Source organism: Diabrotica virgifera, chromosome 5 (assembly GCF_917563875.1).
Source record: "Diabrotica virgifera virgifera chromosome 5, PGI_DIABVI_V3a".
In the NCBI taxonomy this organism is placed as follows: domain Eukaryota; kingdom Metazoa; phylum Arthropoda; class Insecta; order Coleoptera; family Chrysomelidae; genus Diabrotica; species Diabrotica virgifera.
Window position 1 is genome coordinate 7,568,716 of NC_065447.1, and position 15,489 is coordinate 7,584,204.

The 15,489-nt window shown below is 31.6% G+C and overlaps 1 protein-coding gene across 1 annotated transcript; it reads right to left on the reverse strand.

The window, feature by feature from the left end:
• Positions 1–2,364: 2,364 nt before the first annotated feature.
• On the reverse strand, positions 2,365–15,086 carry LOC114338665 (DNA-directed RNA polymerase II subunit RPB9). Its single transcript, XM_028289292.2, has 4 exons — positions 14,890–15,086; positions 14,679–14,807; positions 14,540–14,626; positions 2,365–2,550 (listed from the first exon to the last, which is right to left on the reverse strand). The coding sequence occupies exons 1-4, from the start codon at positions 14,961–14,963 to the stop codon at positions 2,448–2,450; spliced, it is 393 nt and encodes a 130-aa protein (XP_028145093.1). The 5' UTR covers positions 14,964–15,086; the 3' UTR covers positions 2,365–2,447.
• Positions 15,087–15,489: the final 403 nt, after the last annotated feature.

Here is a 15,489-nt window from a genome sequence, read left to right on the forward strand (position 1 = left end):
ACATTTCTTTTTTGTAGCGTTTGTTATAACAATTTAGTTGTTTAAATTATTGTATATCACAATTTTAGAGATATTTCATTTTACCAAAAAGAAAATGGTTTCTTTTGAAACAATCAACAAATTTAATTTGTTTACAAGAGATTTGAACAAAATGAAGCTATAAACTTTCTTACGCTCACCTGCATTTGCTATGAGCTGACCGAGTGTCTTGGAGCTCTTTATTAGAAGTTCCATATCTTGGTCAAAAATTAACATAGAATCATTTACCAAAGCTTAAAATGTTTTTTCAATAATTGTTCTATAACTTCCATGGTGCTGTACATGTCTTACCCACTGCAGACAGTTTAAAGTTATATCTATGCCTTCATATTCTGTTTTCACAAACCGCTCCAAATATCTTGTGTAGTCTGATAGAGAGAATTCACTTGTTTTGGGTACGGTCCATGCCTCTGATTCATATATGAGAATGGGGACTATCAGTGTTCTGTACTGTCTTATAAGAGGTTTTTGAGACAGATATACAGGGTGTAACAAAAATACAGGTCATAAATTAAATCACATATTCTGGGACCAAAAATAGTTCAATTGAACCTAACTTACCTTAGTACAAATATGCACACAAAAAGTTAGAGCCCTTTGAAGTTAGAAAATGAAAATCAATTTTTTCCGATATATCGAAAACTATTAGATATTTTTTAATGAAAAGGGACATGCGGCATTCTTATGACATAAACAATTTAAAAAGAAATTATAGTGAAATTTGTGCAGCCCATAAAAATTTTATGGGGGTTTTGTTCCATTATACCCCCCAAACTTTTATGTACGTTCCAATTAAATTATTATTGTGGTACCATTAGTTAAATTCGATATTTTTAAAACTTTTTTGCCTCTTATTATTTTTTCGATAAGGCAGTTTTTATCGAGTTAGGGCTTCTTTTTTAATATGTTTACATAAAAATTTTATGGGGGTTTTGTTCCTTTAAACCCCCCAAATGTTTGTGTACGTTCCAAGTAAACTATAGTATTTTTACTACAAAAACGTTATTACGTAGGTCAAAATTTTTGACGTAAGAGAACTGTCAAAACATTAGAATGTGACTTTTCATTATTGCCGTGTTTATAATAAACATAGCAATAATGAAAAGTCACATTCTAATGTTTTGACAGTTCTCTTACGTCAAAAATTTTGGCCTACGTAATAACGTTTTTGTAGTAAAAATACTATATTACTGCGGTATCAGTATTTTTAAAACTCTTTTACCTCTTTGTATTTTTTCGATAAGGCATACTTTATCGAGATGTGGCTTCTTTTTTAACATGGTTCAAAATATACCTAAAAATGTAAATCATAAATAAATTTTCATATTATTACAAAGTCTCCATAATCGTACTTAACCATACAAATATGTGGTGGATTTGACAAATGTTCAAAATATCTCTATAAAAACTGATTTTTCAAAAAGTACTAAGATGGAAAAAAGTTTTTAAACCATTGGGTTTAAGTAATGTTAATACAATAATAATTAAATTGGAACGTACACAAAAGTTTGAGGGGGTTTAAAGGAACAAAACCCCCATAAAAATTTTATGGGGTGTCCAAATTTCACTATAATTTTTTCTTAAGATACTGCTGGCAATGCCACATGTCCATTTTCAATAAAAAATCTCTAATAGTTTTCGATATATTGGAAAAAATCGATTTTTATTTTGTAACTTCAAAGGGCTGTAACTTTTTTTATGTGCACATTTGTACTAAGGTAAGTTAGGTTCAATCGAACTATTTTTGGTTCCAGAATATGTGGTTAAATTTATGACCTGTATTTTTGTTACACCCTGTATATTTCACTTTGATGGCCATGATAATACTTAACTGCAAGTATGATGTGCACTTTTGTTTCTCCTGTCTCCTAATGTGTTATTGGGGTTAACCAATATCCCTAGATATAAGAACACTTTGTAAGCTTCAAGTTTTGGTCACTGACAATTAGATCTGCATCAATATTTCCAGCTCTCATGTTTGCGTTAGTCGGCATGAATTTGGTTTTATTTGTAATCCCATTCATTCTGCTGCTACTAGTATCTTGGTTTATAGCTGCAATTTTAATAACAGGTTTTCTTCTTGGGGGTCGTTCAAGTATTACGTAACGCAGGTTAGGGGGAGGGGGGTCAAAAATCTTCAAAAATTGCGTTACGCAATAGTTAAACGCACATTAGAGTTCGTTACGTAGGGGGGAGGGGGGTCAAAAATCTTCAAAAATCGCGTTACGTAATACTTGAACGCTCCCTTGGTTAAAGACTCATTTTCTTAAATAATCAAGTTTTATGATACCTTTTGTTCGAATTGTTCATAAAAAAAACAATAAATCTCTGCAAATAAACTATATTTCCTTAAGATCTAGTTACAAAAAATATTAAAAGATTGAATGTGTCCTGTAATCGTAAATTGTTCATTCTGTCCATCTGTGGGCACAGTGCGGATTTGTACAGACATAATACAGTCTCATTTCTTCTTCAGCTCTTCTTGTTTGTGCTTGGAAAAATACGGCTTCCCTAAAAATGAACACCAATAAATAATTTTGTTTTGATCAATAATCTTTTGTAAATATTTTTAAAAAGTAAAAACAGAGGGAGACAATGACACTTTGTAGCCCTACTTTATCTGCAATGCAAACAAGTATTTTATCAATGTTGGTTGTTGGTTTATCATAAATCTCGCATAAATGAAATTGTCTTATTCTTTTGTATAAGTAATAGGGAACTTGCATATAATTTTAAATTCGAAAAAAATATTATAAATCACAACAGAACATAATTTAAAACATGTATCAAAAATAAAAAAGTTTTTTTTGTTTTCCGTTTGACCCCTAAAGACGATTCTAAATTCAAATTAAAGCAACTAGCCGAAAACGCGTCGTGACGTCATTCAATGGGTTTTTGACAAAACATTGTAAGCGACAAAACGCACATTTTTCTGGAGACGACTTTTTCTTCTAACAACTTTTTGGCTAATATAATTAAAATTTTTAAACTATGATAAATTGGTAGATTAGTAGATTATTTACTAATTTATCATAGTTTAAAAATTTTAATTATATTTGCCAAAAAGGTGTTAAAAGAAAAAGTCGTCTCCAAAAAAATGTGCGTTTTGTCGCTTATGATGTTTTGTCAAAAACCCATCTATATGATTATATGTTTACATTTTGCACTGACAAAGTAAACAAATATAATTTTAAATTAGACATTATAAATGTCAGGAGAAAATACAGTTATGTGACGTCACAAGTGCTTTGATCATTTGAACTATTCATAGAAAACTTGTACTTTTACAAAATGGTTTTATTTTCCATAGTAAACCTTCTTTCCTTTCCTTAAAAAACTGTATCAAACTCCAATCTCAACAAACTGCTATATATTCTTACAATGACATACGATGAATGTCATTAGAATATAAATATTTTCTCTTATTCCGCGACGATGAACGGGCAAAATACTTAAGTAGATGGAGACCAATAAACTAAAGGAGAAGAAGAATATACCTAAATATAACCATAAACATAACAGTCTAGTAAAACTATGTGACGTCACGGGCTGTATGAACTATTTTAAATTACAGAAGATTTTAAATTTGTATATCTATTTAGGTTATTATGAGTTATTGAAGTGTGAAATTTTGGAAATCTCATTTTTAAACAAAACTGAATATTATTATGTAATAAAAAAAATGTGCAAGTTTCCCATTCTGCTTGTTCATTGTTATCTCTATGGTTGTCACTCCATCTTTTGCGTGGTTGGCCAATACTTATTCTACCAATTGCTGATTTACCTCTTGCTATTTGGACCATATATGTCTCCCCCATTCTGCTGATGTGGTTATTCCGTTTTAGTCCGTTCTTTAACGGTAAAATATTGCAAAACCTCTAAATTTTAAAGAATCGCTTAGATTGACATGAAATTTGGCATACACATAGCTAACAAGTCAAAGAAAAAAAAGTGATATTGTGCCGATATGTGCTTTTGCCCTGGGGGTGTTTTTCACCCCCTCTTGGGGGTGAAAAAATTTTCGTGCAAAGAAAGTCAGGAAATGGATAAACTGGCTAATTTTAAGTAACTTTTGTTCTATAGAGTTTTTTCACTAAGTCAATATTTTTCGAGTTATTTTGCAGTGAATATGTTCATTTTTTCAACAAAATAAACACGCTTTTAGACGGTTTTTCGCAAATAACTCAAATAGTAAGTATTTAGTCGAAAAAACATTCTTAGCAAAAATATAGCTTGTAAAAAATTTAAAAAAATGGTGTATATATCACGTCTATATACCTAGTAGAAGCAGCGTTATAGCTAATGAAAAATAGGTTCATATTCGTTAAATTCCTAATGGAATACTTTAACGTGAAATTAACCAAAAATGAAGCACATTTCCGGGAAAACTCATTACAACTTATTTAAAGTGTTTAAAAAAAGCTTCATTTTTGTTTTATAAAAAAAATTCTAGCATAAAAATTAAACAAGTTACGCTCAAAATAAAGTTAGTCCCTTTTTGTTTTGGTAAAAAAATCGAGAAAATCACCCCCTAATTAGTATCTTAAATGAACTTGATCGTTACGACTTCACAAGTTTCTTGACTCGTGTATATATTGTTTATATGATCTGTAAGTTTCATCGGTTCAAAGTCCTTATTATTGAAAGGGCTGTAGTTAAAAGGGGTTGAACGAGTCACTGATCACGAATGTATGCAAATTTAGAAACACCAAATCTCAATCAATTTTTGTCTAACGGAAAAACAAAAAAATACATGATATTCAGAAAAGCAAATCTAACTTTTTTTGTTTTTCGAGATTTTTGGTATCTCTCAAAATTTTTAAGTTATTTTGAAAAAAAAACATATTTTTCAAAATTTAAATTTTTAAAAATTTTACTTTGAAACCAAATTTTTTCAAAAATAAGCACTTTAAATCGATGAAACTTACAGATCATATAAACACAACATAAGTAAAATAATTTGTGGAGCGGTAACGATTAATTTCATTTAAGTTGCTAATTAGGGGGTGGTCTTCCCGACTTTTTTTTGCAAAAACAAAAGAGACCAACTTTATTTTGAGCGTAACTTGCTTAAATTTAATGCTAGAAACTTTTTGTAAAAACAGAAATAAAGCTTTTTTTAAACATTTAAAAAAAGTTATAATGGGTTTCTCCCAAAAAGTGCTTAATTTTTTGGATATTTCACGTCGAAATATTCTATTTGAAACTTGGTGAATATGAATCTATTTTTCATTGGCTATAATAACTCTGGTTCTACGAGATCCAAATACCTAACGCGTACACCATTTTTTTACTTTTTTATAGGCTATATTTTTTCTAAGAACTATTTTTCCACAAAATACTTACTTTTTGAGTTATTTGCGAAAAACCGTCTAAAAATGTGGTTTTTTGTTGAAAAATGAACATATTCCCTCGCAAATAACTCGAAAAGTGTTGACTTGGCGAAAAAGCTCTATAGAACAAAAGTTACTTAAAATAAGTCAGTTTACCCATTTCCGGACTTATTTTGGACATCTATTTTTTTACCCCCAAGAGGGGGTGAAAGTCACCCCCAGGGCAAAAGCACACATCGGCACAATATCACTTTTTTTCTTTGACTTGTTAACTATGTGTATGCCAAATTTAATGTCAATCCAAGCGGTTCTTTAAAATTTAGAGCAAAAACCGTGAAAGAATGGACTATTTCTTTTTATTTGGTGTCCATTCATCTATACACTGTATCATTTTCTTCTAATAGTCCATGTGGTGAGACCGCTCCCGTCTGAAAACATTTCTAATTCGGTTTCTCTGCGGATTCATATTCAAAAATGTTGCCTTTAAACAAATCTGAAGGGTACCGGACGGAATTTTTGGGCAGAGATTGTTTAAACAATTTTTTTTAAACAAATACATAAGATGGCCTTTTATTGCTCCAAAAAATATATTTTTAGGATTTTTGGGTCATGCTTAACAAGAAAGGTATCTTGTGATTTTATAGGTGATTTAAAATCTAAAAAATGCGAAAATACGCATTTTCAAGGCTTAAAAACTCATATTTAAATTAGTATTTTTAAGAGACGTAGTTTTTTAATTGTTAATTAGCGTGTCCATCCGGTTTTTTGCCGGTGCGGGGCGCCCTATTTTCAAAAATCTATTTTCCTCCGAAAAGTATTTTTTTCTAGATTCTTTGGGACATTCTAAATAAAATAAGTTTCTTGACATTTTTTTCAAAAGTTAATAGTTTTAGAGTTATATGCGACTAAAAATCCGAAAAATGACAAAAAAACACATTTTCGCATTTTAAATCGATTATCACTTTAAAACTAGTAACTTTTGAGAAAAATGTCAAGAAACTTATTTTTCCACCTACCTCTACTGAAAGTATACTTTTCCGGACGTGATTGTAGGGAGCAAAGTTGTACTTTTCCTCCCTAGGGAGGAAAATATTTTTCCTCCCTAGGGAGGAAAAGTAAAAGTGACGTCATGGTATTTCATTCATGAAATATAACTTATTGGCGCCCTGAACAATATCTATTTTCTATTACGTAAGTATCTATACATTTTAACGTTTATTTAAAAACATTCTCTATTTTGCAGAATGGTAAAAAACAGTAAATTGTTATTCTGATTTAACAATGTTTACATTAATAATTTGACTTATATTTGACAGTTATATTGTACCTACTTGTCAGTTTTAGTTCTAATAAATTTTTTTGGTTAGTTACATAAATAAATTAAGTAAAAATGAAAAAAGGAGGAAATTATTTGAGGAAGGCGGAAAAACCATATGTATAACATGGGAGTAAAGTGCCTTTTCCTCCCTTGAATGATTACTTCAAGTAGTAAACTTCATTCTCGGGAGGAAAAGGAGCACTTTCCTCCCTTGTTATACAAATAGCTATTATTTAGAATGTCCCAAAGAATCTAGAAATAGCTATTTGTATAACAAGGGAGGAAAGTGCTACTTTTACTCCCGAGAATGAAGTTTACTGCCCGACGCGTAGCGGAGGGCAGTAATCATTCAAGGGAGGAAAAGGCACTTTACTCCCATTTTATACATATGGTTTTTCCACCTTCCTCAAATAACAAGTATTTTTTCATTTTTACTTAATTTATTTATGTAACTAACCAACAAAATTTATTAGAACTAAAACTAACAAGTAGGTACAATATAACTGTCAACTGTCAAATATAAGTCAAATTATTAACGTAAACATTGTTAAATCAAAATAACAATTTACTGTTTTTTACCATTCTGCAAAATACAGGGTGTTTTATAAATAAACGTTAAAATGTATAGATACTTGATAGAAAATAGGTATTATACAGGGCGTCAATAAGTTATATTTCATGAATGAAATACCATGACGTCACTTTTACTTTTCCTACCTAGGGAGGAAAATATTTTCCTCCCTAGGGAGGAAAGTACAACTTTGCTCCCTACAATCAGGTCCGGAAAAGTATACTTTCGGTAGAGGTAGGTGGAAAAAATATTTTTCCCAGGAAAATACGAGATTTTTGAAATAGCCAAAAATCGGATGGACATGCATAATTAACAATTATAAAACTACGGTCTAAATTGAAGTCAAAACATATAAAAATGTACTACCTGGACCCAAAAGAAAACTTTCTAGAAACCATTAATAGAAGGTGACCTGAACACCAATATATATATACTGATGGATCCAAGTTGAATGGAAAAGTAGGCTGTGCTTTTTATGACACAAACTCTTCCCAATATTACAAGTTCAAGCTACCAGATGAGTGTTCCATATATACCGCTGAAACAATTGCCATAGCAAAAGCATTTAGATACGTCCAGTCCAGAAACACACAGAATCATGTTATATTCACTGACAGTAAAAGTGCAGTTGACCGAATAACAAACCTGAAATCATCGAAAAACCTTACTAGCATAGAGGCAGAAATGTTAAAACTGAACTTTGAAGCAACAAAACAAAGGAAAACCATAACTGTAGTGTGGATTAACGGACACTCAGGAATAAAAGGTGATGATGCAGTAGATACACTAGCCAAATCAACCACTGACACAGGATACAATGTAACCACCAATATTGTTTCATCTACAGATCTTACCTCCAAGTTTACTTCACATTTAAAACAATTGTGGCAGCAGGAATTTACAAGTAGAAAAAATGAAAGAATACCCATGAACGAACATATGAAACACGTTATATTTTCCTGTCACTGTGTCACACAAAAAATTGGCCAGCGCAAGTACATGTAATAATTATTATTACATGTACTTGCGCTGGGCAATTTTCTTTCTGACACGGTGACAGGAAAATACAGCGTGTTTTATATGTTCGTTCATGGGTATTCTTTTATTTTTCCGACTGTAATTCATCAGTGACAGGGCTTAACTATGTCAGCCACCAAAATAACATACCATCAAAAAGCTGGTTTCATGGATTAACAAAACGGAACTTCATTGTTACAATAAACAGAATTAAATCTAATCATGCTATAACTCCTTTGTACAAATATAAAATAGGACTGGATGAAAACCCATATTGTCTATGCAGAGAAGTTGGTGATATGAACCATGTAATCCTAGAATGTCAAGAAAAAAGAAGAGCATTGAATCATTTTTCGAAGATATGGTAAAGCTCAAATTCTGTTTGCCAACCAATCTAAATTGTATAATTTTTAGTAATAATATTAACTTATATCAATGTTTGTATAATCATTTAATTCGTTGCAAAATGAAATTGTAAAAAACTAACACCATTTGAAGCAATTCTGCGATACAAAATATTATTGTGTGTTCACGAAAAAATTAACATTAAAAAAAATTTAAACAAATATGTTAAAAAAGTAAAATAATGATAAACTATTAAAAAAAAACAAAGAAAAAAAAAGGAATTAAAACTAAACAAAAGAGTACTTAAATAAAGCATTAAAAAAACCAAAAAAAAATATAATTAAAAAACTTAAAAAAATACACATATAAAAAAATGCACTAAACAGAAACACACAAATTTTACTAACATAATAACATTTATCCTATGGTGTGAGAATTTGAACAATCAATTTATTTATATTGGATCAAAAAAATGCTCTTTTCATATTTTATAAATAAAAAATAAATCTGGCTAATTGGTTTATGCCAAAGCCATTTACAATTAAAAAAAAAATGAAGTTAGACCTGATCACTCTTCGGAATCTTGAAAAGGAATGTTTAAACTTTAATCCAAGTTATTGGCACCCTTAAAAATATTTATTTAAATATGAGTTTTTAAGGTGGTATGACACAATGTTAAAATTTATATAGTTTTTAGGTACAGTTACCGTCACTATTTCAAAACCAATCTTCAACTTAGGGGTATGTTCGTGAACTGTAGACTTTCTATTTTAATAGTATCTAGTTAAAATTTCCAAAGAAAGCAGTATATTTTTTATAACTGTACTTAAAGGAGTCCTTGTCATAACTTACGTCGTAACTTGTTGTAAAAATTCGTTTTGCATAATAATTTTTGAACTTGGGTAGAAAATAACTATCAGAAACGATTAACTATGCAAAAAGCTTTATTTTAAATAAAATTTCATTGTCCGTACTGCCATAATTTTTAAATTAACTGTACCTAAAGGTAAAAATTATTGTTAAAAGCTGCAATCTGGGGATTTTGTTAATATTACAGCAATAAGTTGGCATTTTTCTAGTGATAAATTAGTTCCGCTGTCACTTAATAGATGAGAAGATGAGTTCACGTGTCATTTAGTAGATGGCAGCAGTGATGTATTAAATGGCGACAGATGCGCGTTTGCCGGATTTTAAGAAAATCTGCAAACAATTGAAAACGAGTTGTATAACCACGGAAATACGATGAATCACGCGGTTTTGTTTAGAAAAGTGGCCCCACCCCCTCCCAGTACACATTTTGGGCCTTGTTTGACTTTCAATCATGATTGTATAACGTCACAGTGTCTTAACAATACAAATATACATTTTTTATGCTTGAAACCGTGTGGTTATACAAATGGTTGAAAGTTAAACGAGGCTCAAAGTGTTTACTTGGGGATTATACTAGTTTTGACATAATACATAGATAACATAAGCTCTAGTATATATGTTATGTGGGGCGTATCTAAAAAACAGTTTCAGTTTTATTCACTTTCTGGCAAATTTAATTTTTATAGGGCCGCAAATAATGCATTGCTCGGATACAATTAGTGTCTCTTTGTAAAGACGATGACATCGACATTTTTACACACATTACACATGCCAATGACCTTTAGTATTTGTTGAGGCATTATCCTAATAAAAGAATTGTAGACAAAACAATATTGTATAGTCATTGATTAATTTATGTCAAATATTTCAGTAAGTGAAAAAAAAAAATATTGAAATTTACTGGATTAATAATTAGATAAACCGACATGCAGACGATACAGTTGTGGTTGCTAGCAGTATTGATGAACTTCAGCATCTTATGGACAGGGTACCTACAAAGAGCGAGTAAAAAAAGAGAATTTAACCTTCAACAAAAATGAACACTGGTGAGCAAAACTCAACAACCTGCCAGACAATTGAAAATAAAAACCAATTCAACACGTACAATTATATGTATACCTATACAGTCGTCAACTCGAAATGGGATCAAACAAACTAAATACGATGTAGAATTGAAAATGCCAGAGCTACATTTAACATGAGAAATTTATTCAATAATTGCGACATATATGTCCCACTAAAAATATGGCTGCTAAAATGTATTTCCAGTCTTGTTGTATGGAGCAGAGACCTGGACAATAACGGAAACATTATCGAAAAGGCTAGAGGTATTCGAAATGTGGGTGTACCGACGTATCCTCAAAATATTCTGGACGACCCACACCACCAACGAAGAGGTATTGCGCCGAATGGGAAAACAAAAAGAAATATCTTTCACAATTAAAAAACGAAAACGTGAACACCTCGGTCATATATTATGAGATATGATAAATATCGTATACTGCAGCTGATAATATAGGGTAAAATAGAGAGTAAACGTGGACCCGGAAGAAGAAGACACTCATGGCTTCAAAACTTACGCCAATGGTTTGGACTAACATCGATCGAGTTATAGACACGCTGTAAACAAAATTAAAATTGCTATGATGATAGCCAACGTCCACAACGGACAAGGCACATGAAGAAGAAAACTTCCCGTGTTGACATTCCAACATACAAATCAATGGTATCACCCTTTAGAGTTCCCAAAGCTTCATATACCTGAGCACAGAGCTAAACAGTCAGCTAGACTAGACCACTCAAAAAATGCTCTGTAACCCCAAGCTATCAGTCACAATAAGATTGAGAACACTAAAGTGTTTATGTGTGGTGTCTATTACTGTATGGCTGTGAGACCTGTGGTCTCACTATATTCGAAATGTGGATGTACCGCAGAATGCTAAGAATAAGCTGGACCAGCAAAACTACAAATGAAGAAGTACTGGAAATAATGAACACACGTCCTCATCTGGTCAATACAATCAAAATTAGAAAGACGTCATATCTAGGACACATAATGCGCCATAGGGAATTTGAGCAGTTTCAGGTAATATTAGAAGGCAAAATCGAAGGTAAACGGGGTATAGGAAGAAAGAAAAAATCCTGACTCCGAAACATCAGAGATTGGACCAACACAACAGGGAATGACTTAATCCATCAATCCCAGAACAGAGAGAAATTTGCCATATTGATCGCCAACCTCAATAGAGAAGGCACTTAGGAGGAGGAGGACAACGCAAGAGACCCTAAGAGGTAGTTTTCTGTCCCGATTAAACCCCGATTAGTGTAACTTGTGAAGTGGTTACGATTGATTTGATTTAAGATGATAATTAGGGGCTGATTTTCCCGAGGTTTTTTACCAAAAAAAGGGACCAACTATATTTTGAGCATTTGCTTAGTTTTGATGCTACAAACTTAAAAAAAAAACAAAAATAAATATTTTTTAAATACTTCAAAAAAGTTCTAATGAGTTTTCCCCAAAAAAGTGCATCATTTTTTGGTTATTTCACGTTGAAATATTCACTTTGAAATTTGACGGATATGAAACTACACTTAGCTACAACTTTGTTTCAACTGGGTCCATAGAGTTCATACATATATAGACCTGCATCCCGCGTACCTAAAAAAAGTTGATTAATAGCACGCTGAAAATTTGTTAATAGCTTAACGGTGTCTAGTCGGACAAATTTTGATGTATGGGAACACTGGAACAGGGGAAGTTTTATTTGTGGAACAGCTTAAAAATTTGGAACGTTAGACTACGAAAACGTTCCATGTATTTTGTCGGACAGAACTTCCAATTGATTTTACATGTAAAAATCAGACTGGTGTTTATCACCAACTGGGTATTTTAATGAGTGGAACACGAACAACATGTCAAATGACAGTAATCAAGTCGGTTAGTAATATAGTAATAGCAGTCTTATGTTTGCATGAGAGTTTAATGAAAGGGTAACAAATCAATTGGATGTTCTGTCCGACAAAATACCTGGGATTTCTTCGTAACCCCTGTTAATTATAATGCCCATTTGGTGACAAATAGCAGCCTGATTTTTGCATGAGATTTTAATCAAAGGGTAACAAATCAATTGGAAGTTCTGTCGGACAAAATACATGTGACGTTTTCGTGGTCTGACCGTTCCAAATTTTTAAACTGTTCCACAATTAAAACTTCCCCTATTCCAGTGTTCCCTCCCGTACATCAAAGTTTGTCCGACTAGACACCGTTAAGCTATTAACAAATTTTCAGCTTGCTATTAATCAACTTTTTTTTGGTACGCGGGATCCAGGTCTAATACACCATTTTTTTATACTTTTTTAGAAGCTACATATTTTTGCTAAGAATGTTTTTTCGGATAAAATACTTTTCGAGTTATTTGTAAAAGCCGCCTAAAACGTGTTTTTTACTCGCAAATAACTCAAATATTAATTAAGTGAAAAAATCCTATAGAACAGAAGTTGCTTAGAATAAGTCAGTTGGGTACCCTGAGATGGGGTAAAACTCACCCTCAGGGCAAAATCTTACATCGGCACACTATCAGCTTTCTTGGTTGACATGTTACCTATGTGTAGGTATGCCAAATTTCATGTTAATCCAAGCGATTATTTACAATTTAGAGCAAAAAGCGTGATTTAATGTATATATTTCCTACTTGTATTTCAAACAATTACAAATTTCTTTATCAGTTTAAAATAAATATTTTTGATGCTGTTCTGAATAAAATCATTTTTTTGGTAAAATTGTGGCTTATTTCCCATTAAAAATAGTTTATTATAAATATTTTAGACCAGGTAAAGAATTAATAATTATTGTCGTCTGAAGACAAATATTACAAATATAATCTAAATACAATAAGTGATCAAATATTTCCAAATGAAACGTTTTGTATCTATTACCATTGTTTAAAAAAAGATAAAAATTTGTCTAGTTATACAATGCTATCTATTAATAGTAACAATTTACCATTTCCAGGTAAAAAATTAAACACCCTCATCAAGTACAATACAAGTACGATTGAAGGCGAACGGTACCGATCGATCGGTAACGATCATAAGTTCTCTTTAGTAGGTACTTGGCAATGGCAACAACGCCGTCGTTAATAGAATTAAAATTCGTTGTTATTAAAATGTTCGAATATATATACGTGCTGCCATCTACTGAAAGAAATTGTTAAACGTTAGTTCCTATGATCAACCACCATTTTGACTGCGGCGTTTACATACCCCCTTAAGCCTCGAAAATGCGCATTTTCGCATTATTTAGATTTTAAATCACCTATAACTCGAAAACTGTCAATTTTTGAGAAAAATCACAAGATACCTCTCTTGTTTAGAATGACCCAAAAAACCTAAAAATATATTTTTTGAAGCAATAAAAGGTGATCTTATGTATTTGTTTAAAAAATTGTTTAAACAATTTCTGCCCAAAAATTCCGTCCGGCACCCTTCAGATTTGTTTAAGGGGGACATTTTTTGAATATGAATCCGCAGAGAAACCGAATTAGAAATGTTTTTTAGACAGGAACGGTCTCACCACATGGACTATAATGTCTTCACTCCTCTTTCAATCTCTCAGCATATTTCCTGTAATTCTTCTCAGTATTCCCATTTCTGCCGTGTTTAGTAGTCTTTGTGTTGTGGCTGGCTGTATTGGTTCTTGTTTCTGATGCATATAATATGTCATTATTGGTCTTACACTGACTTTATAATTTCTTGACTTCATCTCAGTGTTAATATGTTGGTTTCGCCATATAGTGTCATTAAGACATCCTGCCAGTCTATTTGCCTTTTGTACTTGATTTCTCAGTTTGTCCAGGTCTCCGTAGCTTGGCAATGTATTTCCAAGGTATTTTATTTCTATTACTCGTTCAAAAGTGAGGCCATCAATCTCTATTTTATATCTGATTGATTCTTTACTGATTAAGTACTAATGTTTTAGTTTTCTGATAATCAAATTGTAATAATGTGTATGACACAGCAGCATTACAATCTTATAAGAATACATACCTATGATTACATTCTGGACACTGATGGTCTTCTGTTCTCGGTAATGTGGGATCAGATATTACATCTGCCACTATATGGGTCAGTTCACTGAAACAAAAAACGTCAATATGCTTCCCATTTCTCTTGAACTAAAACTTACTCGATTTCGTGCATAATTTTGTTGACATAAATACATTTTGAATCTGCGTGTTGCTTGTAGTCACAATTTCGACAGGCGTATAAAAGGATTTTGTTTTCTTTGTCCTCCTTTGGATATAACATATTATTACTGAAACAAAATATTTGTTTGAGGAAGTTTAGAGGTTATAATTTCTCACAGAGTATAATGTAAAATTATTTAGCGTTGTTACCATTCTTGGCAAAATCTTATGCCTACAAAACCTGGTCCTTCACTGTGAGAATCGTATCCAGAAGGTTTTGCCATTTTTGTATTTATCTAAATAAATATTTTTATTTTGAAGAAAATTGCAAGCCCAGAATTTTCTATTTTCTTCCTTTAAAGTTAAACGTCAAAGATGCGTCAAAGTCAAATGCCATTTTTCTGTCTAAATCCTGACCCACTACTTTGCGCCGTGTAATTTGGGTTGCCTATATAAACTTAATCGGCGAAATGGGCCTTTGAGTTATTTAAAAAGTATTACATACAAATAGAAATTGGAATAAAATAGAAATGGGAAAATTATTAATTTATAGATATTACAAAGAAAAGGTATCTAAATGGTTTTCGAGCAAGTCATGCTGTATGAAAGAATTTTATAAATAATAAAATTTTGCTATATTACCTAACCACTTTAAAAATTCACATTGTACGGCATGAATAAATTAAATTATGTAGGTACATAGTACCTTTTTAGATGTACTTAAGAGGATCGGTACGTATTTTCTGCTGCAATGCTATTCAAATGGGGATTCATTTTTTTCGAATCCTGAGAAAACTAATAAGTATTTTT